Source organism: Anomalospiza imberbis, chromosome 15 (genome assembly GCF_031753505.1).
Source record: "Anomalospiza imberbis isolate Cuckoo-Finch-1a 21T00152 chromosome 15, ASM3175350v1, whole genome shotgun sequence".
Taxonomy (NCBI): Eukaryota; Metazoa; Chordata; class Aves; order Passeriformes; family Viduidae; genus Anomalospiza; species Anomalospiza imberbis.
The window spans coordinates 5,247,074-5,274,798 of NC_089695.1; the positions used below are offsets into that span (position 1 = coordinate 5,247,074).

General features: G+C 37.3%; 1 protein-coding gene across 18 annotated transcripts in view; it reads right to left on the reverse strand.

Annotated features, from left to right (window-relative positions):
• Positions 1-27,725, reverse strand: part of TENM2 (teneurin transmembrane protein 2) — a 1,085,256-nt gene that overhangs the window by 455,282 nt on the left and 602,249 nt on the right. For all 18 annotated transcript variants that reach the window (XM_068205619.1, XM_068205638.1, XM_068205636.1 and 15 more), the window contains one exon: positions 27,098-27,381. In XM_068205619.1, coding sequence (XP_068061720.1) covers positions 27,098-27,323 — 226 coding nt within the window. In that variant the 5' untranslated portion in view covers positions 27,324-27,381. The remainder of the gene's footprint in view (positions 1-27,097; positions 27,382-27,725) is intronic.

The window sequence follows — 27,725 nt, forward strand, 5'->3', positions numbered from 1 at the left end:
TCCAAGGTTCTCTTCCCACCTCAGCACCCCAACTCCCCTTGGTTAATGTAAACTGCTTCTCTATTTCATCTCAACTTCTCTGTGTTTCAGTGGTTTAGAATTTCAGTAGCAGTGTTTGAATTTAGACTACTTTTCCCTTCTTCAGTGAACAGAGAAGATTTGTGTTATGTGTCAATAAACAGGTTATTGTCGCCCTGATTTCTTAGGATTTTCTAAAGCCTTCTGAGTTTACATTCTTGTAAAGAACTTTCTCACGCAACTTTCTGTAAACAACCTATTGCTTTGCATTCTCATAGAGGCGGAGAAATGTGATATACTGGTAGTTTATCCAGGGTCGTTGGAGAGGTGGCACGTTCACCCTCTAATCCACTAACACCTTTTGAGAACTATAAATTATTTGAGTCAGAAGAAATAAATTAGTCTCTTCATCGTAACCATAGCTGTAGTGCGTCGTTTTTCCTTGTGTCCTCTAGTAACAGGTTATAGATTCTGTTTATTCAAACTTTCTGCTGTTTGAAACTATGTCTTTGTTCTGTAAAACTCCATTGGAACAATTGGGCCAGTTGTCCCTTCCCTTTCACTTTTGTCTCAGATTTGAAGGACTGCCAGCACTGACTTTATTGGTTAATAATAGAGGGACATGCAAGTGTGCCAAAGAGTGAGTCAAGCTCCTACCATCACTCTGCATTAAGTTTAACAGGTGGCAGTGTGTGATCCCCTGAAGAGGAGTTATCAATATATCTCAATTAGAACAACAATTTTGTCAAATAATCTTTTATGTATGGGAAAATGTTGACCCTGATTTTCACAAACTGACTTTAAAAAGAATGATTTTACCCCACTAGATCAAATATTCAACACAAGAACCAGTTGTAATTAAAAAAATACTACACTTGTCTGTCACTTAATTCTGCATTAAAAATTTTTCAGCCTAATCCCAAAATCTTTGTGAGGCATTATTTTTAAGAGATAATACAGCAAATACTACAAAATCAGACCAAAATTCAATTGGTTTGAAAGAGAGTTACTGCGCAGGCTGTGTTATCTGACTATTTTTAACACACACGTCATCTCAATTGCTAAGTGCCTTTACTTGCTTCATAAGTGCCTTGCAGATCAGGTGAAATGATAAATTCACATCTCACTGATAAAGGTCAAGTATGCCTAGGCATCATACGATTACATTATTATTTTTTTTATTTATCATCATCATCATTATTATTTTTGATTTTGCAGACTCCAATTATAGAACTCTGGATTTAGCAAGAGAGAGATTAGATTGGATTATTTATTAATCCTCCCACTAGTTCACACTTTTCAGCCTACCAACGTTTTGCAAAGAAGCATTTTAGGCTAGTTCACACAATTGCCTTTTGGTTATATGGGAGTCACAAGCAGCTCTGAACCTAAAATCTTTGAAAGGGAGTATGGAGTATGTAAGGACAGCACCGGAGAACAGGGATGGGGAAAAAACCCTCTCCTCTCTGCTGCTTACAGGATGCCTTGGATGAGAGCTTGTCCATTCTGCTGCCAGACTCTTCACCCATGACGTGCATACTGACAGCAGCACTGCCTGGTACTGTTGGATGTCCCTTGCCTGTGGCCTTGCAGTCACTGTCTTATCAGAAAAAATTCTGTTCTTAATTACAGTGTGATAAGGCACATGAGCTAAGCTGGCTGGTGGCCTCAGGTGGCTTAAGCCACCATGACAGGCTCTGGATATTCAGATTTATCCATCACTTTCAGACTGATGAACTCTGATTCAGCTGAGCATGCCAGCACCTCTATTTAAATTTCAGATTTGTGGTTCTCAAAGGCATTTACTTGTTCTATTTTCTTTTTTGTTATCTCTTTAAAGACTTCAGAACAGAGAACAGGCATACATGTCACAAAACTACCCTTGGATTTAAGTTCTTCTACAACTTACTTGTGTTATGGGAACTGAACACAGAATAAGTTTTATAGGGGCTTTGGGATCTTTTTTGCATAGGTTTTTTGTTTGTTTGTTTGTTTGTTCATTTTAAACTGGGAATTTGGTGAACAACGTGCATGGATACAGAATTAAGGAGAGAACAGTTTAATCCTTGAACAGGAAAGCCTGAGGAGAAAACCCTCCATCTAAAAAAGTAAACAAATCTAAAAGTTTCGGAGGATTTCTGTCCTGGAAAGTCATAACAGAAATAATATAGCTAAAATAATCAGAAGTGTACAGTGCAGATTAGCTGTGGTCCTCTAAATTATTTTAGGAATAACTTCAGGACATCCAAAGCAGGAATGCACAAATCAAGTAATTCAAATTCTAATATGTTTTCTGTAGGGGAAAAGATACTTCTTTAGTTTAAAGAATTTTTGGTAAAAATGAAGCACCAAACTAGTGATATTCCTGTTGATCCTTCTTAATATCAGTTATATGTAAGAACATATTTGAAAATGAGCTTGGAAGTGAAGTTGTCTTCCCAGTGAATGCAGGCTAACATGCATAGACAGCACAGAGCACAGGCTCACCCAGGTAAACCTGCCCTGCCCACGTGCACACCAGAACTGCCGGGGGGGTCTGCAGGCTGGGGCTGCAGTGTCCCCACCTCACACGGTTCCCTGAACCAGCCACACCCAGCCAGAATTAGTAAAGCCTGACTTGAGAGCACTGGTAGCAGAAAATTTGTGAACAGGAAACTGGAACAAGCACCAGGAGGCATATGGGCTCTTCTAACTAACCCACTGGAGCGAAAGGAAAATGAGAAAAACATTGCCATTTGGTTTCCATTTTACCTAAAATTATGGGGTTTATTTTTTGACCTATTTAACAATACTTGCCTCTTCAGAGTCCCACTGCAGGCACAGCATATAGCAAGTGGGTAATACTGCTCAAAATTTGTTTCCATTGCAGACTAATGCCACTGCTTTTTTTAAATCAGCTTTTAACATTCCTGTTATCAGGAAATGCCCTTTTTAGAGGGGAAAAAGAAATGTACACCAGCCTGCTCTTATGAATGCCTCAAGCATTCAAAATTAGCAGTGAGAATCCTGTGGATACTGCATACTCCCATCTTAAGAGCAGATATGGCACTGTATAGTTTTGGTATTAAGTACTGCCAAGGTTCCTTTCAAGCAAAGAACTATTTATCTACTTAACACAGAACATAACCAACTTTTGTAAGTTTCATACATTACATTTATTTCAAAATGCTTGGCATTATTAATCCTTTTTATATTGTTAATATAAAGATTCTGCTTCAAAACCCTAGAAAGTTTATTTTTTTCCTCTCTTTTTTGCATTGCATGCACTGATGAACTAGCCTGCTCAGCAAGCATTTAACAGATTAGACACTTGAACATGGTTTCAGGCAATGCTCTCTCATGTTTCTGCGTATTGCCTGATAAACACTTCAAAGTAAACCGCTCATAAATATGAAATGAAAAGCCAAGAAGTCGTTATGCACAGCTTTGAGATACAAATCTCTTTATTCCCCTCTGAAGTGGAATTTGATTGACATAATGAGTCATAGATCCTGTCCAGGGACACACTGCCTTATCCCCTTTTCCTCAGGAGACAGGGAGTCTTTAAAGAAATCCACTTCAGAACTTTCTGATAGACAGCTCCAGGAAAGTTGAACACTACACAAAAGTATTATTTTGTATTAATACCTACCTTAACAACTGTGACATGTGTCAAAGATTGACTCCAAAGCCCCAGCATCGAACCCTGTTACAGGAGGCCAAATCTGAGATGTCCATTCTATCTCATTATCATGGCCACAGTGACACAGGGCCACAGAGGAGAGCTCCCAGAGCCACAAGGGCTCGTGCTGAGCTGGGCTCTGTCCTGTGCTCATCCCCAGGGCCCCTCTGTGAGCCTGGGCAGCAGCAGCTCCATCCCCAGCAGGCAGGAACAGCTGGTTCCTGGTGCAGCCTCAAGAGGAACAGGTGAGCCCTTGTGCCTTGGGCTGCTCCACCTCGGAGCCTGGCACCTTCCCGTCCCTTCCCTTGGGATTGGCACAAGGAGCTGCAGCAGAGCTGCACCCCTGCACTGCTGGCACAGCTCCTCCTGCCCAGCTCTGCCCATGCCTCACCCTGGGGCCAGAGCAGAGGGGGCTGCCAGGGATGCTCCCACCCGAGGAGCTCCACATCGCTGTGACCCTCATTAGAAGGCAGATTTATCAGGTACAGACCCCCACAGTCATTTCCTACAGTTCACAGGTCCGTGCTGTGAAGGAAATTAAGACTTTCATGTGAGAAGGAGCAGTTAAAACCATCTAGCCTGAAAAACCTGTGAAATGCTAATTCGGATATTGCTGTTAATAAATGATACCCAAATGGAAATGACAAAAAACTATGTAATTGTTGGTCATTGCTATTCCACAAAATGCCTATTCCAATAAAAGTCAAGCTTTAAGCCGCCACAGTGAAACTGCTGATCAGTAGTGCCATAAACAAAATTATAGTGCAATAAATTGCTACCCTACTATGTTGTATTCACAACCTGCATTTGTAGTATTTGTGGAGGTTTTTCGAAAGAATCCAGAAAATATCTGCCTAAATTAAGATGCAACTTCTGGCACTTGATTTGCTAGCCATGCTGTATACATTAAATTATCCATCGTTACTGGCTTTCATTAGTCTCTACTCCCTAGGAAATAATCACACACAAAGTATACAAGATCCACACTCACAACTTGGCTTTCTTTTGTTAGTGGTTGTGCTATTATTAGTGTTATACACGAGCCATTCACATGATTTATACAATAATACATACATCATTAAGATTTAAAAGGCAACAGTAAAAAATTAGCTTAATTTGTGGTGTTCAAAATGCACTCAATTTTTTTTTTATTTTGCCAATAAAAATGAAAGGCTAATATCTACAAAAAGTACACAGTAAAACAATGAAATGGAGAGAAGACTAACTATTAAGAGGACTGAATTCATATTACATGCAAATAATGAAAATTAAAGTCTAATTTTGTAGAAAAAAGCTGAAAGGGAGATTTAGAAGCTTAAGATGATGAAAAAACCACAATGTGGTATTGCCTTCCATCTACAAAGAACATCACTGCCTCTTCTCAGCCCTCAGTCACTGAGATTACTCAGACATTTTTCCCTCTGAAATGTTTCTTGTTAAAAAAACTTTTACTGTTGTAACTTATTGTTTGCAAATTACAAACACATTTTGACCCTGCTATATTGCGAGCACTTCCATCTCAGACATCTTAATGGCCTGCTCTGGCTTCTCTAATCACTGCTAAGCAATAAAGATTTACATCAAAATACAGCAACATGAATTGCAACAAATACTGAGCAAAATGGGCAAGTGCTTGACAAAGCCCAGAACTAAATCAAAGCTTATGACTATAAGCAGATATTCTCCAATTTTGCAATTTCTGATTTTGGATTGGCCTATGTAAATTACAAATTTTTGCCCAAATTGCAAGTCTTTGTAACTATATTGAATATTTGTGAAGAATCATTACCATACACAGAACTAGGGAATTATGGCCATGTACCTTGGCACATATCTGAAAAAACTGTCACACCCAAGAATTAATTTTAACACATGTATTATTCCAGTGTAGTGTTGATGGATTGCCAAATGAAAGGCAAATAAGGCATCCAAAATATTCTGAATTACTCAGTCTTCACAAGACCTTCTGCAGCCCTCACAATTCCTACACAATCAATATTACACATACCAGTAAAATTACTACAAAAATGAACTAGAACTTAAAATAAATACATTTTTTATGATAACTGTCTTAGAATAAAGCATGTTTCTATAAACTAATGTTATTTTAAGAGATGACACCACAGTTACTGGGCTTTCATTACAAGAGGTGAAATGTTTGGATAGGGCTTCAGGCAGCATTAGGTATTCTGATGAGGTGAACAAGCACAGCTGCCACTCACACCCTGTCAGTCACTTCACAGAAACCAAGTTGTCACTGGGAAGGGAGCTCCTCAGAGATCTGCAATTGCTGCTTGACCTGCAGCTGAAAAGCAAGTGCTTTGCTCACTAGATCTATTAGCCCTTTGACATCATTCATTCACTGGCTAATATAAATACATTGCTAAACTGAGTGATTAATTCAATTTCTTTGGCGAGAGTGCTGAATTCCTGAAGCCTCTAGAATGACTGTCCATGGAGGTTCCAAAACATAACTGGTTATCTACCATTTGTCGTTAGAAATCTGGAAAGGGCCACTAAGTTGTTGTTTCTTTTTCTTTTTCCCGCTTCAACTGCTCTCTAAGAATAACCTTTTCTTGCTGCACCACAGTTTCATGTAACATAGACACTAAACCAATCATCATCTCTATCCAGTTTTATTCAGTCATCTTTGTGCTGGAAGCCTGTTCAACAAATCAACATCTTTCTATTTCTTTTCTGTGCTTCCCAGGTTTGACATCAACACAACAGCTGAAACAACAGTTTACAGTTCTCCTAAAGGAACAAGGCTTCCTTTAAACACTGCAGGAGTCAGACAACCTCAAAGAGAGGAAGAAACCCCAAACCACCTTTGCATACACTGCTGAATTCTCCCCTCCATTGCTGGACAGAACCAACACATTTTTTAAATTGTCTAAGATGTCAGTGTGTAACAAGGAGTCTGGAAAGCATTCTGACAAAAGCAATGGGAATCTGACCTGACAGTCCATTGCTTTTACCTGAAAAATGCCATCATTTTTCTTCTGTATTTCTGATCTATTGCATCTTGGCATCTTCTGATCCAAGTATGGCACTGTGATGAAAACACTGTACAAAGCAAGTTTCCAAACTGGAACCCGAAGTTCCCTTCCAATCATGAGGAAATTTTTCTTCATTTATAACCAGATAGAGAATATATATAGTCAGTTTTGTAAATCAGGGTTGTGTCAATGAAACGAGGACCCCATAGCTGGACATAATGGGGTAAACAAACCCAAATTTCGGGAATGTTTCTAAAGGCTTCCTTCCCTGCTTAAGTCTCATTCTGAGAAAAGAAGGAATACCCTTACAGGTACTATAATCAATTCTAGCTTTGCATGACAGAACAGTCGTAAGTGTAACAGATAGGCCCTATCTGCTAGTTCATTCATCTCAGTTGCCCTCAGCTTTGGTTCCAAACACCAAAACATACACAAAAATACCACTAAGCTCCACAGAACTCTGCAAAATATGCAAAGGGGAGTAGTTCACTTTTGAAGGTGCTGGTAATGCTGACATTCATTTTCAGTGCACACAGAACAGTTGCAGCTTAGTCCTAAGAAATGAACAAGAGCATTTTCAATTCATGCGTATGCTTATATTTACCAACAAATTCTTCCCATTTATGCCAATTGCTAAATTTTTTTAACTTAGCTAAAAAATCCTGATAAAAAGTCAAACATTCAACAATAAGTCCAAGCTTATTTGAAAGCTGGCAACCAGTTGGAAGGATATGGTTTTGAAGTCAAACCTAAAAAAAAAAAAAAAAAGGAAAATAGAGATAACCATATACATTTCTTTACTTGCCATTTTCAACAGTGACACACATTTTCTCATACCCTCAACTCAGGAAACAATTAGTTGTGGACAGAAGGAGCTTCCTTGGAGGAGCTGCACTGCACAGCTGTCTGAGCAATGGCCAACAACAACCTGAGCTCCCCATCACTCAAAGGCTGCTTTCTGACAGCCTGCATTTCAGTGATGGAAAGCATGATCCTTCCTACACAGTATGCACTGCACTATGCATTTAGTCCTTGGAGAGCTTTCAGAATGAAAAGACCATAATTATTACTACCATCATTATTATTAATGAAAAATACACATGTAAAATTAGGTTTCGAACACAGTGTTTTATAGCCCTTATTTGTCTCTGTGGACACATGCCATAATGGCTTTAACAGACCTTTAACACTCGCTGACTAATTAATCTTTACACTCAGGACCCAGCATTGAGTTTTATTCAGTAAGGAGCAGAAAATAGCATCTGTGGATTGGGCTTGCAAGGTCCACTGCATGAATAAATTGACAGGCTACAGGAAGAGTTGGCATTAAACAGCTCCTCTCCTCCCCTCAGTACTCCTGTAAGAGCCTTCACCAGCCACTGAAGCTTCTCTTCACAAACTCCTCACATACAATTTATTTTTATTTCCTGAAGTGACTCTTTTCAACCTTACAGGGGACTCAGTCTTCCAAGTACATTGACACTGATAGAAAAAAAAATAAAAATTACAGGGACTAGATATCACTTTAAAATAGAACTGCATTTCCTACACAACCAAAGTATGCACCAGAAAATTCAGTTTGACTATGGAGAGCACAAACGAACCATACAAATTAATAGACCTCAGCAATTTGTCAGAAAAACCTTTAGGCTTCCATTTCCAACTCAGGCAGCTTCTAAATATGAAAAAGCACAGGGAGAATATTCTGCAAAAAGAAAGCACAAAGAGAAAATACACCACGCCATTTCTTAATAGAATAAATTCAATCTTTGCTCCTCTTAAAAGAATTTTAAAGGTATTGTAAAAGAATAAGCGTATAAGGGTAAATTTCCCTCAGCTCATTTGCATGACACATTTACAGTCAATATAGCCTACCCAGAGTCCTGCCTTATTTCTGCTGTAAAGCCAGGTAACCAGAACAGCACCTTCAATTACAAAAAAATAAAGTATTATGTGTTTACCAGTCAAACCTCAGTGGCAGAGATTTCATCAAGATGAAATTACCAAGTATTCTGATTTTTTCCCAGTATAGGTAAAACCTGGTAACACTGTGAAATCCCAGATCATGGTATCTGTTTCATTCCATGAAGCTAACTTCAAGAATAGCTTAATCCATTTCTTCTCTACATAGAATGACATTAGGAACCCAGCCTTGTGAGCTGCAGCACAGTAAGCAGCGATGATAGTACAGCACTCATTTTGAGAGTCAAAAAAAACCTCCCTAGGCTGTTGCTTTAGCCAGGAAGGTCACAGATCAGTTACGGTGTATTTCTCACAACAAAGCATTTATTTCTCTGTATGCCTGTAGAGATAATACTTGTCAGATTAGCTCTTTTTCTTTGGAATTCCTCACCACTGGTTTAGCAAGTCTGTGTTTCCCAGCAGAGGGCTATTAATTAAAGTCCAGTAGGACTCATATCTGAGCTTATTAATGGTTGGATGGACCCACGTAAAAACACATCTGCTCCCACACCTCAGTCTCCTCTCCTTGTTTTTCTTCACTTTTTGAAGCACATTTGCAGTTTCCCACCATAAATTCCACGAAATCCTCCCTATCAATGAGCCATATTCTACTCTCAAGCCACCTCTAAGTGATTTCTCAAGCTTAAAAAAAGGACAGGGAGGTGAATCAACTAGGAAACAAAATCCTCATCTGCCAGCATTTGATCAGTTACAGCTTATGGTTTTATCTCCCCAAACATTTTCCCATTATAAAAAAAACCGAAGGCTTGCAATGCTCTATGTATCAGTACATGTAAAAAAAAAGACTTCAGAATTTAATAGGATTTTATAGGGACTCAGCTTTGTGAATTACACTCTCATAAAAAAACTCTAAAGTAATTTCTATTTGATTTGAATCCATTTATGTATGACAATATCTGCTATAACCTGACAGGAACAGTCCAGCTGAAATTGCAAGGACGTGAAACCAGGAGTTGGCTCCCTTCCCACTTAACCTGCAATCCTCTCAAGTGCGGGAGGAAAGTTACCAAGCACGGTGTAATCCTTCCCTCCTGCTTTAAAATAATCCCTGGTATGAAAAAATATCCATTAGATTAATTTTTACTCAAATGAACCATTTACCCAAAGGTCACGTGTAGGCTGAATTCTGAACCAGCAGCACGCTATACATCTATTTTAAAGGCAGCATGGTGTAGAAATAGTCCCTTTGTGAAACTGCTACATCACGTCCATCAGGACTGAAACAGCGCTTGCCCTGTGCATCAGAAAACTTTAAACACAAGGAAAACACAATTCCAGCATAAGAAACACTGGAACAAAGCAGCTACGTAATTCCAGTCTTTTGGTCCAGCTCAGCAGAAACATAAAAAATGAGCCACAACATAGCACTTATATGATCCCAGGTGTCATGAAGGGCATGGCTGAAGGCAGAAAATGGAGGAAGGTCAGTATTAAACCATAAACTTGACTACTGCACCCTCCTCCCACAGCCTGACCTTCCCTGGGGTGTAGTTTCCTGGCTGGGGAAGAACAAGCTAATGGCTGCTGTGAACCTACAACTGCATCACGCACAGTCCTCAATGATGTAGGACTGGATCAGGTGTACCTTGATTCCTTCTGCTTCATGTACAGGGACTGAGAAGAGGCAGCGACCCTTAGACCTAAATTTGTTAATGGCACCTCCAAACTGAAAGAGTAATAAGCTTATTTTTCAGGCTAAAAGATAAATTTATGATAAGTTACAATGTAATGGGCATGACCAAGATGCTGGCTTAGATTTCTTGGTTTTGTTACATATGTTCTGAATAGAAAAAAAAAAAAATCAGGTATCACATAAAATATGTCAGAACATGCACCCTTCATAGAGCACTGACAATTAAGGTGATTACATATTGGACATTTAGTTACTCAGAATACAATTTCATTATTATTGGCAAGGACCTGAACAAATATTTGCCCCCATCCTGTGACACCAGTGTTCTGAAGCTGGACATCATTTGCAGCCACAACTGTTACTGGGAATGGGAGCCTGACTTCTGCTGGGACTTGTGCCTTGTAATGCCTGACAGCTGGGATCTTTATAAACCTGAATTATCTGTGTTTGTGTCTTGGGTAAGAATTTAACTGCACAAACCCCAAAAAGTTAAAAAGTGGAGATTAAACTACTAAGTATAGCTACACAAATGCAGATTTTTAGAAATGTAATTGCTTTTACTTTGATGTAACAGCTTCCAAAAATCAACTAATGAAACTGAAGTAAGGTCACTAAAATAATGAATAAGAGTGAATTAATGCAGTTTAAGTAGAATTTTAAACCCACATGATTTTTTTTCCTCAGTGTCTTCATTTAGATACACCTATACTTTAATTTTCTTAGTGGCACTGATAATTACAGGCACTATCCCCATGTAAAATATTTCAACTTTTACAAACATATTTTTAAATTAATCAGATTATGTATGAACGGAGTTGCTTTGTTTCACCATGAACATTTCAAATTACTTGGATTTTAAAATACTTCTTGCATGCATTTTTCTAAAGTTCCATGAATTCTAAAGACTTTATCCTGTGCTGCAAAGTTACCTGAGGATAACTCATGTTCTCTTGCATTCTCAAGAAATGCATAAGAAAAGGATAAGGAAGCTCCTCTCCACTGACAGGTCAGGCTGGCCACCACACATATAATCCATACATGCATATTTAGCCCATATTCAAACTAAATTATGCTTTTTGAATATACTGAAATATCACACAGAGAAGAGGTTCCTACCACTACCCCTGTGTTAAAGATCAGAAGAAAGAAGGATTATTGACTAAAGGACATCAACTAACTCAAACCCTGTATTTTCACTTTCTGTTTTAAATCAAGGTTGGCTCCATAATTTTCTAGAAGGAATGTTTATTTTTGACAGGGAGATGTACTCTGAATTTCAGAAAACCAGAAATTCATCTTGTAACAGGTTTTTTAATTAATGCAATGAAAGATTTACAGCACTTAGAAGGATATTATAATCTGAATAAATAAACCCATCTAGAAGACTTAGCTACTTCTTTTTTTTTTCCCCTTAACACTATAAAAATTGCTCATGGGACCGCCAATTATATGGTACAAGCAATCTAAGTGTTATCAATAACAGTATTAGAAGGAATCAAATGACCACAACTGCACACTCCAAACACAGTTTTTCTTGTGCACTTGAACCCTGAAGGAACTCATTGACTATTATGACAAAAATTCCTCTGATACAGGCCAAGAGTGGCAGAAAATCTTGTGCTAGAGCTTCCCAGTGTGAAGGGGCCATATCCACGTCATGGTGCACATGGCCTCTTTTCTTTCCTCGTGAAACAAGGCGCTCCAGGCACTGGTCAGGGGCTGCCCTCCACCTGTGGCCTTCTCCCAAGAGAAAAGGATTTATAATTAGATCTCCTGACCTGACAGGACACTCCAAGTAACACAGTACCACTGTCATGGAGCCTGTGGTCAATTTTCAGAGTAACACTCTGAGGTTCAATAAAAAATTCTGTCTCTGGAAAAGATCCTCCATAGTGAATTCTGGGTTTAGGAAACAAGGCTAAGTCTCCAAACATGCTCAGTCAAATACTTTTGACATTTTTCTAGGAGTCACCCTAGGGAGATAATAAACCTGGATTCACAATGAAAGACATTGTTATCACTGACTTCTGAGATGTTATTCACACTTAAAGTAAGACTTAGATGACTCACTCCTAAAAATTTGTGCAGATTCAGCTCATTTTTCCTCTTCTCTTCTTCTCCCTTTAATTTCACAGCTCATACCTAAGGTGTGAGAGCCCTCACTGAGCCTCCACTATTGTCACTCTTGATGCCTACATTTCCTATTTCTTTGACTGTCTTTTGTTCTCCCCAATCCAGGAGTTTCAGACATCTTTATTAAATAAATTATATTAATAAATCTATTTGAGCAGGAGTAATTCCTATGTAAATAAAACCCAGTAAAAATATGCCTTTGATTTCACCTTTGTATTTTTAAATTCTAACAACAAATAAAGCACTCTAAACTTTATTCTTCTAAATTGTTATTACAGTTTTTGTGATGGATAAAAGCAATAGGCATTTTCCAGAAACACCAGAAAATTAGAAGAAAACAAGACACATGGAATAATCTGAAGTGGAGCTCTCCCTTTTGATGGGCAGCTTGAAGTTTCACTAATCAGAGAAGTTTCCAAAATGACTTCTGATTAGTTAAGAATACATGCTACACAGCCAACAATAAGGGAAGGAAAAAATCAACAGCGGAAATATTAGCTAATATAAATAAAAATGGATTGCTAATCTAAGTGCAAAGATTTTTTTGCCTTTTCCAGCTCACAATGTTATTCATGCCCCTGAGCAACTCACTTAATCTTTTTTCTCCTGCACTTTGTCTGTAAAATGGGAATGAACCAACATCATTTATCCCACTGGCATAATATGTGAGTTAGAGTAAGACAAAAAATAACAAAATCCAAACATCTCAATTATTTAAATAGGATTTGGTACATCAGAATGACATATATAATCTTAGCTTTTGTTCTCTTCAGGAAAAAAAAGCTATGAATTACTTAAAATCTATACATTTTTCATTCTTAAGCATTTCACCTCTGTCTTCTTCCATTTTATATCATTTTTAGCTACATAAAAGATGAAATAGAGGCATTTCAAGTTGTTTTTCTTAGACTTTAATTCTTGGGTAACTTCTTATTTACCACCTTTCACCACAAATTAACATGCAGATCAAGACAAGTTCATTATCATTTAGAGGCCTGTTAAACAGATGAAAAAAGAATTGCATTTTAAAGTGCCCTGGATTATCTACTGGTATTCAGTCCTGAATAATTTTATAGTTCATAATAATCAGTTTGCTTTTCTTCCTTTCTAATCGAAAAGCTCTGAAAGTAAAATTTGTTTTCTTAGTAAATAAACGCTCGTTGTCAGAAACTACAAAACCTGCTTTCTGAAGGTGAGAACAATGTCTATATAAAATAAATAGTAAATGCAATTATATACATAAAACTATGATATGTGTGTGTATATATATATGACACTGTCTAGAAGAATGAAATACTACATTCTTATGGAAGAAATAAAGCCAAGCTCAGCATATGGTTGCCTTACTGATGTGAAATTTCACCTTCCAATAGGAAAATGACACAAACCCAACAGAGAACTGTAAAGTGAGAAGAGAGTTCAAATCCATGGGAAGTACTGGTGGCCAGAATCATTGTAATCAAGCATTAGTAATGTCATAATGAAAATGCTAAAAAATAAAGTGACAGCTTTATACTGAGAACTCAGATATACCATGGCTATTAATTATTTAGAGTTAATTATTAGAAGGAAAAATAATTAAAATAGGCACTATCAGCACAGCACTTCAAGCTCCAGTCTCTCAGAGTTCAGTCACACACATGACAAATAGAGACTGTGAGGAAAAAAAAAATTTAGGTGGGAAAAGATGACACCACAAGTACAATTCCAAATTCATCCAGGGCTGTGCAAACACTGCCTGGTGTGTTCTGAGCTTGAGAAGAGCAGTGAATAAAATAAAGCACCACACACTCTGCCTCAAAAAAACTCAGGTGCCTCAGTACCATTTTTTTTTATATCTCAGTATTAATTTAGATAAGAGCTCATTCAAAAAGTTCTGCTAATGCTTTCTCTTCCTGCTGCTTCTGCCCAGAGTTAGCACCCTAAAGCCCACAACTGACACCTTTTTTTCTTCAGCCTCTTTCAGCATTGTTCCTGACCAGCCTTGCTCATCTTATCTTTATCTTGCTAACTCTCTTCCACATCAATCCTCATATCTGAAAATTTACCTTTTCAACATGGAAGACACTCTCACTTCTATTAAATTCACTAGATTTTTTTTTTCTGTGATTTTACAGGTCTTTATTTACTAGTATTGTTCTGCACAGGTTAGAAGTCTTTAAGAAAGGACCACTGAGATAAAAAAATCAGAAAAAATGATGCAATTGAATAGTGAATATAGAGATAAAAGGAAAAAACACAAATGCATTCAAAATATTTTGCCAAGATTCTTGCAAAGAATTCATTGAGATAAAAAAAAATAGAAAATTTGACAGACACACTCTACCACCTGCATATCCAAAAATATCTCTGGATTTCAGCAGAAATATAAAACTTCAAGCATAACAGTCTCCTTGACAGTAAGACAAGAAGCCACTTTCCACAAGTGCCCTCTCTCCCCTCATCTGCATTTCAGATTATGCCGTATGTTAATTTACAACCTGGAGTCATAAGAAATTTAAGATAGTCCATACGAAAATGTTTCTAAGTGGAACAGGAGGAAGTTAAATGATAAGAAATCACAGTTTGCCCTCTTATGCAACAGGGTCTACTTCATCCTTTAGCTGCTCACTATGCTAAAAGATTTCCTTTGGTTCTTTCATGGGGAGGTTTGTGGCTGCCAAAGATCAAGGGCAGAACCAAACGACAAAACTCTGTTCTTGGAGCTGCTGACAACAGAGAAACACTTTTCAGTATTTCAGTATACCTTTCAGGCTGCAGAAAGGCAAAGTTTGTGCAGAGATTTAGCTCAACTTCACCCTCTGTCTTGAAAGCTGAAGTGGTAAAGGCCTTTGAGAGCCATCATCTCTGTAAGATGTTCTCTTACAAGAACAAACAAGAAATGAAGTACTTACTACAGTCATCTTCTTACATATGAACAAGATGAACTTAAGCCAAACAATTTGGCTTTTTTTCCCCCCAGGAATATTGCAGAGCATTAAGTAAATTATACTGCTGGACTAAATGTAGCAAACACATGAGATACAATACATCTTGTTTTCAAAAAAGCATATTTGCTATTCACTGATGCTACCAATAACTTTGAGTCTGTTTCCTTGCTAAGTAGTCATACGACCTCCAGAGACAGAGATTTTAATTCCTGTTTTGAAAACAGTACCATAAACGTGTCCAGGAGCTTAATTTATTTAATCACTTGTGGAAATTTACTGTGCATTTCTCTAACAGCGTTTTTTGATATGCAACCGTAGCTCCTCTCTTGCAGCACATTATTCCCATCACCTGAGGAGGATCTACGGTAAATCTCTATCAGTTTGAGCCGTTTATTTGTTTGCATGTCCCTGGTGCAAAGACAAGTAAACAAGCCTTTCCCATGCCTGACAAATACACTACGAACTGTATTTTCTCTGCTCTCTGAAATGGTCACTCCCTCTTTTGATCTGAATAGAAGGGCTGCCCAGAGGGTTCCCTTCCATGGAAATTTCCAAGGCCAGGCTGGATGGAGTCTGAGCTACCTGGTCCCTGGCCATGGCAGGGGGCTTAGAAAGAAATGGTTTTGATGTCCCCTCCAACCTAAACCATTCTATGAAAAGGATTGTCAACTTCACCTGCTCCAAATATAGCTTAAACAATAAAGATTTAAAAAAAACAACAAAACAGTGGTGCTGGGATAATTAAAATAATTAAAATTAAATTAGAATTAAATTAGAATTCAAAACCATGATATAATAAGAAAAATCAAAATTTTCAGGGAAAAAATGGAATGTGAATTAAATCCCTCTTCTGCACTACTCCACAGCTAAGCAAATGGATACTTTACATTCAATAACTGAATCAGTACAATTAAACAATAAAAAATTGTATATTTGTATATTTTAAAACACAATGTTACATCTGTAAAAATTACCTCAATTTCAGATTTCTTTTTTCTGTCAAGTCATTGCATTTATTTCAAGTTCTTCCTTTGCCTTCTTATTCTACAGATCATTATCATGTCTTAAAATGCCAATGTTTCTGTTTTATAAATATCACGCCTGTATGGCTAAGAGGATAAGTTGCCACAATTCTGAAATATATTTTGAGCTACACTTCCTTAAACTGAATACTAAGATACGCAGGAGTAAAAGAGATACTGGAGAAAAACTGGATAAATTCTAGTCCATTATGCTTTTGCAAGCTGTAGACATAATGAGAAAAGAGAGAGATCAACAAAAAAAAATTCACTCTAAAGCAATACTTCAGAGGAATTTTGTTAACAAGGACTGTTCTGCTCATGTAGTGATGGCCAAAAAATCACCACACAGCAAACCCCGTGTGGGATAGATACACTGGGATCAAGGTGTAATATTGTTATGCTGTCAAAAAAATGAAGGAAGAAGATGAATTTAAGAGACTGAAATTAAGATGGAGGAGTCTGTCATGCAATAACAGCTTATAAGAGTTACAAACCTGGCATATAAACATAAAAAGCAAGGCTGACATATTTGATAACCACAAAGGCAGCTTATTCCAAATATAATCTCAATTACAGTCACTCTGCATTATACAAAAAGCAAAAAGAAGTCGAGGGAAGTGCAGTATCACAACATCATCTCAGTTTTTATGTGTTCAGCCTCCCCAGCCTCCTGCCTGGGCAAACAGGAAGGTTTTTTCCTTCTCTGGGGGAAGAGAAGGCAGTTTGTCCTCTTCCAGCAGTGCCACACATTTTCCACCCTGCCCCGACACAGGAACGCGGCACAGCAGCTCCTCGTGCCCTGAACATCACCAGGGAAGTCCCAGGTTTTCTTTGAGGGTGAATTGTACAAATCCAGCTGTGTGGCAGCACTCTCCAAGCTGAGCAGCTGTGGGCAGTGGCCTCTTTCAAACAGACCTTGGCATGTCAAACCAGCCTTGCTCCGTGGCAGCTGCCCCCAACCACCACGGCACAGCAACAAGAGCTTCATTAGGCTTTGGTAATAGGAAAAACAAGCACAGAGGTTCATTTTACTTCAGAAATGGAAAAGAAACGGGCAAACACGGATGAGAGATTGTTGCACTGAGTCAACAAGAGAGACTCACATAACTGAAGTACTGAAGACATCTAAATCCACAATCTGTTGTGTACACAGAGATTTCAGAAAGCAAATAACATTTCAGTTTTCTGTGCTGTGTTCTGGTTGAATTGTCCACATTTGAGCAATCCTAAATAAAAGTGCAAGATTTTAGTCCGTATATGACACTAGGTAATATATATTTCCAAGTACCTCAAATTTAATGTTCTTTCTTCTAATTAGACTTCTGCTGGATCTGTAGGCAGTCTTATGAACCACTTTAACCTTATTTTAATTTTTCATTATGAAAATTGTGTATTCATTAACTTTGGAAGACATGGCATTACAGCTGTGATATATCATTCCTAATATTATTAACAATCTACTTTATAAATTCAGTGCTTGAAGCACATACTGGTAATAATGCCTTACAAGTTTTATTTTGAAACAATCTTAACAGGAGCACACACACTTAGTTGCCTAGTCATACACAAAATTTTATTTGCGTGAATTACTTTAATGTTAGTGTCAAAATATATCTGCAGCAAGTTTAACAGACATGCTAGAAACTAAACCCCAATCCCCCAAAAAGAGAAGCAACAGGACTAACACTACTCTTTCCACCTCTCCAACTCTTTGGTAAGATAACTTAAGCAAATATGAAGTCCAGATTACCACTTTTTTTTGCAGTAAACTTTTAGCATATTGTAAATAAGTTTAGTCAAAGGTAATACTTTCCCCACAGAGACTAAGTACCATTTTAGCTTGTCTTCAATATCATTCAAATGCCTATCTCAGGAAGTGAAAAACTTCAAAAGAAAATCAGATATTGCTATGAAATCAAATTGACTGCCATCTATAAAATTTTTTTTGGTACTCTAACTATATAATGTGAAAAATTATTGTTATATTTATAATAGTTAATATAGCACCATAAACTGCCAACCTTAAAACACAGTACTCTACTGGAAGTAGTTTTAAAAAGTGAATATACAGTTCTAGACCAGCTACCACAGAGTATCCATTTGCTTGAAGGAATAACATTTATGCAATTTGTTCTACATGATGGTCTTCTTTTTTCTTTCTTTTTTTTTTTTTTAAATTATCTGACTAACATTGCTTCTGGTCTAAGTAGCAAAACCTAAAATACTGATAATTTTTACTTCAGTATTTAAACAAATGGAGTTGATTAATGTAGTTGAGAAGACAAAGTTGTACTGAACTGAGTCATCAGCAACTGAGCCTTTACCATTTCATATAATTAAATATGATTATGAATAAGAATTTCATATTCAAAATTTCCACTTATTTCCATAGACAGCGGACAACTTGCTCTCTTCTAGGTAAAAACTGACCACAGGCTATTCTGTGGTTTTCACATGGAATAGTGGAAAAAATACAGCTGATGCTAGGCAGCTGCTCAAATTTCCTCAGCAGTAGACATTTCTTTATATTCTACAAGTGCTGGTGGAACTGCAAAACAAAACCCCTCAGCTGCAGTGCTTGGTGCCATCCCCTTGTACAAGAAAATTTCTATAAGGTTTAGGTGACACATGACTTTGGAAAAACATGCCAAGAGAAGAAACACATCAAACAGAAAGGATCAAGATTCCAAAGTTAAGAGTGCATAAATGAGGCAATAATGAGAGAAGGAATATGAGAGTGAGGATAGGTTGCTAAAAGATGTCTAACAATGCTAGGATTGGCAAGGCATACCTGAGCTCAGAGCATGGATAGAAGGAGCAATGCTTGGAATAAAACAGATAGATACTGGCAAATTCTTCCAAGCAAATTGTTTTTTTAAACTGAGGAAGAATCTTGCAAGGCAATCAACAGAAGACCAAGACTCAACATTCAAAATTACACTGGACAAACTACACTGAAGAGACATTTCAGCACTGATGATCAAACTGCTCTTCTCTTGCAATCTTCTTCAAACAACTATCTTTGTGAAAGGAGTAATTGTCGTAAGGAAAACAGAGTCTAGCAGCATCATCAAAGCAATTCTAGCTACACATAAGCAAGCAAACAGGACTGCCTTCACTGCTCTGTCAAGAACAGTTTCAAGTGTTAAATTCAGTTTGTAACGTCCAGGTCTAGGAAAAAGAATAGGTCTTAACTACTGTATTTTCCATAACATTTCTTTAGGTGAGTGATTTATTCCTCCATTTTCTGGACTTGCTCATTTTCAGCTAAAATAAGATCTCTTTAGTTTTCATTGCAATATGAAGAAACAGCCAACTGTTTTTTCTGAGCTTTCTGCATCCATTTTAACAAGGTTCTACCACACACACAAACATCTGAGCCCCACTTCACCTCCCATATTAGCAGTAGCATTCCTCAGAGAGGCTTTCCTCTAAGCAGTTTTAAAAAGATATCCTTTCATTCTGAATTAAACAGGATGTAGAGCTGGCCACCAGTGGAGGAGAAGGAATCACAAACCTATAACCCAGCTATTCAAAGGAAATGTAAGGAAGTAATTACAAATAAAACTGCTTACATTCATGCAACTTGTTTGGCAACAGCAACATAGCATAAGGAAAGCTGCTACAATTCATAACAGCATCTTGTAATAAAACAGCTTTATGCATCCCTCTCAAACTGTTTAGTGTTCAAATCTCATCAGATGGCTGAGTAAGCATTACACTTCGGGACAGTAAATCTCTGTTTCCAATATGGTCTGCATTCACAGACACGTACTTTTGCATTCACTGCAGTCACTTCCAGCTAAGCACTCACATGGAGAAAAAAAAAGGCAATATATAAAGATATCTGCATGCTATTTGATCTAATCAGGTATCTAGACTCAAACAATTTTGGAACCTTAAAGGATGAGCACCTCAATAGGAACTGACTGCTACCAGGAAAAGCTAATTTGAAGTTGGATTTACAAACATGAAATAGTGTCAAAGAACCACCTTTATACAAGTCACTGTCTCTTCAACCTGTCTTTATCCACATCACTGGGGCATAGAGGGCATGGCCATGGTATATTTCACTTCCATTAGAGACAGACTAAAATGTAGGAAAGGGTTTAGAAACCACCACCAAGTTGAAATTCATGACAGAAGATGACATTATACAGGCAGATGCTTGAAGAGCTCTGCTTAGATTGACAGACAGTTCACAGAACACACAACTGACTGAACTGCAGTATCTAATTAAATCTGTATAGAAAAACACTGGGTACTGTGGGTTTTCCAATAGGAAAGAGAATCACCACAGAAAAGAGCATCACCAGGCCTAATGGCTAAAACTGAAGCCAGTTTCCAAAACCCAGAGAGAAGCTGGCATCTGCTTTTAACATGGAGGCTGAGTCCCCACAGTCACTGCTCATCAGTGGAAGTCATGGATTTTCATGATCTACTTCTACTTCACAGTCTGCTGATGTTTCCAGAACTTCAGAATGTGTTTAATTCAAGGAAAGATTACTGGGATCAATGTAGAAGTAATCTGATGAAAGTTAATGAGCAACCCAAAAGCAGGCCAGGGAAGGTAACTGCAGATCCTCTGACCTGGAACTCTGAATCCAGAGAAAAATAATATTAAAAAAACAGAACAAATGCTGGGCTCTGTTTACCCAACAAATTATACTTCCTTATCATTTTGTTTTTCTACTGATTTATAGGCTTTAAATGAATTGGTCATCAGCACTTGGACTCAACTCCAAAACCCCCATGGTTCTCTAAGGAGGACAATGAGCTTTGGGTGGTGTTTTTATTTGTTTGAAACTTTCCTTAAGTTTTTCTCACTCAGTGAAGTGTGTGCATTTGGGTCCAGTCACAATATTTTAAAGGCTTCTAGAAATCACGTTATACATTGAAAGTATTTAGGAGAACAAACAGGTGGGACAGAAGAATATAAACAGAGCAATCATCACCATGGATGAACCAGCTGTCCACTGAGTCTAGAATTTAGTTCCCAGCAGTAAGACATTTCAAAACAACATGGGAAAAAAAATAAAGCAGAAATGGCAATTACAGAGTTAACAAAAATATGCCTAAAACCTGGTCCCAATGCATTTGAGCTGAAAACTGACTCGTGCATTGGAGCAGTGAATACCCTCTGGTGCTTTACCCATCTTCCACACACTTCACTAAAATACAAATATCTAATCCTTTCCTTATTTTTTCTGAAGATGCAGACCTTAAAAACATGTGGTATTGGAGAATTCAATAGCATATAATCCAAAATAAATGCTGCTGTATGTTAAATATTTGCTGAACTCCATTTTATTTAAATAGTTCTTTCTTCCCGTATAATGAGAAAAAAGGAGAAGAAGGAGAATGGTCTAATTGCTCCTTTACCAGAAAATAAGCTTTAGAGGGGTTCTCAAGTTCACAGAAACAAAATTATATTCACTAAAGCAAATTCAGGACTACATGTAAAATCTCATTTTCTGGAACCTGCCTAGGATGCAGGGACAGAGATGCCCAATTCAAATCTAGATCAAATGTAAAAGCTTTCTAAATCTGACATTTCAATGTTAATAAGTGCATTAGAAAAGAATCTAAGTATCTCCATCAGTTTGAGAACACTCTCAAGTAATCAGCCTCCCTTCCAAACACATCTTGCTGAAAACCAGATGCTAAAAAATATCAATTGAACCTTTGGAAGGCAAGACACAGAAGGTGGAACAAATTTGCAAGATTTGCTCAATGTTAGCCATTTTCATTATTAGAATTAATCAAAATAATTTTCATTTAAAATATCTTTTTTAAAAATTAAAACTAACAAACATGGCTTTTGTTGAAGCACAAGATCTTTTGCTCGATAGAAATTTGACTATGAAGTATAGAAAACATATTTCCTATTAATTTTGAAGTTCTTCTGAAAAGGTATTTGTATTAAAATTGTTACTAAGCTGATTTTAGGGTAGACCCAAGGTTTTAAATTTTTTCTTTTATTCAGTGTGTGCTTACTACATGTTGATAACATCTAGTTTTTACAAGTTATACTTTTATATGTGGTTTACACAATGTGGAGGCAACTTTGCAAATGGTTTAAAAAAACCAGAACCTAATTTAACTTACTTATTAACTAATGAGGAGTCCAGTAGTGAAGCAGTAAAAATAGAAGTTCTTTTTTGAAAGCTAAATAAAGGAGCAAAAAAGAGGAAAAAAGGAGCATAAGTCTATATCAACTTGTATACTTGCATCAGAAATCCCTGCATTCTTAGTCTCTAATTCAAACTGTAAACATATGCTGATTTTCAATAATGATCAGTTGTAGGAAACTGCTGAGAATAAAAAGTTATTCCCTGAGATAAACTGTGTGTACAGAGAATTCTCATATTATGTCTAGCTGCTGTTTATTCTACAAATACATATTAATATTAGAATAGTGCTGGGTTTTCCAGCACTAGTGTTATTAATTATTACTGGAGTTCCCATCAGAGCTGCTCAGCTGGTCCAGCAGGTGAGAAGAGATGAAGATGAACCTTTGTTCAGCCCAGGTCAGACTCTCTGACTCTCAGTGGTCAGTCCAGGAGGTCTGAGCAGCCGAGCACGCCCAGCAACGGGACTCACAATGGATATAAAATGGGGAAATGCCAAGAAAACAGGATGGAAGGGGAATGTAAGGGAAATGAAAAGGAATAGATTATCACAACTGATTTAAACTACCACTTGCAAACCAGAGAACTTGCTGCTCAAAGGAAAAAATAAGAAATCAAAACAAAACAAACACACAAAAAAACTAAACCCTCAAACATTGCAAAAAAAAAAAAAAAAAAACAAACCAAAAAAAAAAAAAAACCCAAAGTACACAAAATACCAAGAGAAAACAATTTCTGCATATTTAAAAGAAATTACCCCAAAGACTGAAAGTCAATCCCATGATATCTCCCAGAAAATCCACTTCTAAATAAATTTTCTTCTGGTTTTTATTGTGACTCAGATCTACTATACACAAAGTTTTGGTTTAACTCCTGTCTATCAGATCATCTTGCTATTACAGCTCAAAAGGGCATTTGACTGATATTACAGTATAAATCAGAGGAGAAATGTTAGGTTTGGGTTTGACTTTTTTACCTTTTCCTTTCTTAAAAGCATACTGACACAAGGCTGCTCTAAATATTTGTACTTTTATTTATTTGCTAGTCTAGTAATGCTGGTACATTGCTCCATTATTAACAACTTCAACACACATGAAAGCACAGATGAAAAGTGCTTTCAGGTTTTTAAATAAATTAATAAAACCTTATAATCTTTTATGGTTTGGGGAAGGAGAGGGTATGGGAAGGAGGTTTTATTCAGCTTCTTTCCATTATTAAATAAGGTACACAAATTATATATTTTTTTATTTCTCAATAATACTGTGCATTCTAGACAGGAGAAATGGAAGAGAGTTGTCTCACCCTAATACATATTTTACACTGGGATCACGTTTCTCTCAGGTCACCAACAAAACCAAAGTAAGCCTTGATTCAGGAGAAGTGGAGGTTCCACGTGCACTGGCTAGAAGAGGAGAGCTGCCTTGAGGCCTCCTGCCACACAAGCCACCCTACACCTGAGTCCATGTTAAAGAATCTGCCACCTTGGCTCTACCCCACGTTTCCTTGGATTATGTAACTGTACAGATATAATGAAAATCAACAGACTGCAGAATGCCACTCAAAAACCTTGCATGACAAAGAAAAACTAAGAATGTGCTCTCACTCTAGGCAGAATACATGAAAGAAGATTTATTTAATGTATTTAATCCAAATCTATCAAAACATTTCATTTTCAAAAGGTCAAAAGTCCCGGAGAGAAGTATTAAAACTGTAATTGCCAAAACTCAGTTGGATTTGGAAGGGATACATTAATTTTAACAGAAGACTTGAGGATGACTCAGGTTTGATGACAAGATGATCAAAGATCTCATCTTGGTGTTATTGGGAGCATGAGCAGTGAGACAAAGTCTGATCAGCCCAAGCACCTGTAAGAGCAGCTGTGGTCTCTAAGTAGCAGCCCATCAGTCACTGTGAACAGCTGAAACCTTCCTTTAAGTCTGGACAACCTTCATCCCTCTAAGGAAAATACTAAAACAACCCAGCAAGAACTGTTCAAGACTTCTGAGCTCTGAATATAATTTTTGTTATTAGCATTTCGCTGACAAACCATGATAAACAAAACCAGAATGAGTGCAACTTTGTCTTAATTGATTTTCCAAACCCAGTAAAGTACAACAGGCAGCTCAAAACAGCTGTGAATAGTTCCAGTGCCATGGTCAAACCAAATATTTTGCAGTAAGTCAAAAGTATTTAGATTTTCTAATAGAAGAGGCAAAATACTGAGGAAGATATCTGCAATTCCTTAAAAAATGTCAAACTTTTTTCTAATAGAGGAACAAAAAAAATCTCTGAAGACTATTTTAAGCATGTTTATTTCCCAGAGAATTTAATCCCATCATAACACCCACTCAAAGTTAGAATAAATTTAAATGTATAAATTCCTAGATGTCTGCAGCTGGAAACTGCATATATGAGATGTAATGAACAGAACTTCCTACTATATGAACCACATTTTTATCCATCTAATGTTAATACAGAAAGTGAGAACCACTACCAAATCTTAGTCTAGCTCTACCTGTCATATTATCTTAAATTTCATGTCAGTAAAACTGTTCAATCAGAAAGATATCCAGCTTTCAAATGCAAAGAATCATCACAGACTTATTTTCTAAAAAAATTGCTTTCTGAACTTCACAAAAGCAGGAAAATAAGGAGTTGCTGCTCATTATCTAACAAAAAAATTACGTTGGTTCTCTAAAATAAACACTATTTATTTAGACACAACAACACAAACTAGTAGGGAAAAAAATAACAATAATAAAAAAAAAAATCTGAGTGTTTCAATTCAGTTACCAACAATTTGCATTCCCCTTTTTAAAGAGGGCAGAGAAGAACACATTAAGAGCAGGGGGAGGATGAACAGTTGTTAAATCAGTAATCAAGAATAAAAGACCATTATGAAATGCTGAATAATGACCTGCAAACGAAAATGAGGCACTTGAGCTGAAGTATCAATCATCCTGATAGGGAAAAGTAATATTTAGATGACTCCTGTACAGTAAAGTAGAACAAACTGCAGTGAAACTGGCTCTAGCAGCTCAGAAGTTGGAGGTGCACTTTGATGCTTTATCTTAGGTAAACACCTCAAAGCAAAGAAAGACCTTCTAAGAACAGAGATTACCCCAGAAAACAGAACTGGGTGTTTGACAGACCAAGCACAATGCAAACACTCCCACATGTCTGCAGACAAATGCGAGAGAAACAAGGGATTAGACAAGGGCTTAATTATCGACACTAATTACTAGATAGTTTGATTGAAAGGGGAAGACAGACACTGACTGCTGTCAGAATGTTTCAAACAAGATGTGTGACATGATACCAGGTATAAGAAATGACATTCCACTGAAGGATTTCCACAACAAGTGTGGTTACTTCCCATTCCTTGAGCCACAACATTAGAAATGTGTAGCAGAGAACTATCACATGCTGTTAACAAGCACATCTACAAACCAGAAGAGTTTTATGGTACATTTAAATTATGTACCAGATGATTTACCTTCCATTGAGAGGGGCAAAAAAACTATACATTTATCCATCAACCCAGCCTGTATCTTAGCTGGTATGAATCATATCTGCTTCTTCAACTGACACTAAACAATTTTAATTCAAATGCCATACCTAATCATTGATTGAATGCCAATTTAACCTGGCTATTTGGACAAGTAAACCACATGGTTAAACACAGCTCCTATGAAGCAATGTCTGCTAATGTTTTCAGCACAGAGGCTTACAAGTTCTTGAGACAAGAAAATACCCAAATGAGAATAAAACTATGTGTGTACAGAGCACATTTACAGGTTTTCAGTAAAAATATTTACATTTTTAATTCATTAATCTATTGGATATAGCAAGACCCTTTTATAAAATAACAGATTAATTTCTCTAGCTTACAAGGTCATACAAGCAGATTATTTCAAACATTAGTTGTAGGCTGCAATGATCAATTAGAGCCAATTGCAAAAGTAATTAGATGGGTTTCCTCCTTTTAATTTTTATGAGGTCAAGGGTGAGAAATATGGGTGAGCAGTGACAAAATGAAGTCAGAGGAACCACCACTCCCATTCCCACAGTTCAGTTACCCAGCATTCAGGAACAGGAAAAGATTTCCAAGGCACCTGATGAATAATGAATGTCTGTTGGCCATATGGATTACTGTAACAGTGTTTTAGTTATGTTTTCAGTACAGATTTTGTGTTAAAGAGAGACACATTTAGGTGAAAATGCCATTATAATTTCCAAAATTAACCTAGGAAACAGGATACAAAGCTAGTACATTGGCTAACCTCAATATCTGTGCAAAAGACATTCTCTGGTTAAGGGTCATGGCATTTGTGTCTATGAGATGTTTTGATCAGTGAATCTCAGTTTGCCTCATTTACAAATTGTGGATTTCAAAAGTACCAGAACTCTGAGAAAAGAAAGAACTTTCTAATTTAGCACAAAGCAGTAGAAATAATGGGAAGATAATATGCATTCTCCTAGAGCTCTTTCATTAAAACTCCTTGTAGCACTGAGATGTTTTAACAGGGAACAGACTTGTCCACTGAGGAGCACCGTAAAAGGAACCAGTCCTGACTTTAAACATACCTTGTCTTGGAAACTCATCCGACTCCCTGTGCACCAGGTCAGACACTCGATTTCCATAGTGCATCCTGGTGTCATGGTCATATGCCTTCAGTGTCTCACTGGAGCTGTAGGACTTCTGGGTGGGCACCCTGCAGTCCTCGCTGTCCAGCGAGGAGCTGGTGTAGCGGCACTGCTTCCCGCAGCGGCCCCGCGTCAGCGAGCGGTGCCTCCTGTCCTTTATGTCCATTATTCTGAGCCAGGCACGGTGCTTCCAGGACAGCCACTCTTCTATTTGGGGTCAGTCACTGTCACCTAACAACATGAAAAGATGAGACAAGAGTAAGTAATGCTGCCAATATGTTTTGTTTTATTCTACTCTCCCTGACTTGTCCTTGAAGAATAGTGCAGAAGACACAGATGGAGAAGAAAGGGAAGGCCCATATATGATGCATCCTCTAGAAATTGAAATAATTGACCAGAATGGGTGGGGAGAAAAAAATTAAATGCTGTAAGATAATTGCATTCTATCTAAACTATCGTATCATCAAAGAGTTTAAAAAAACACTGATAAAACAAAAACACTGTCATCTTTTGATTTTTGAATGAACTCTGGTAACAACACAGAACTGACAGAACAATATTTGCTTCT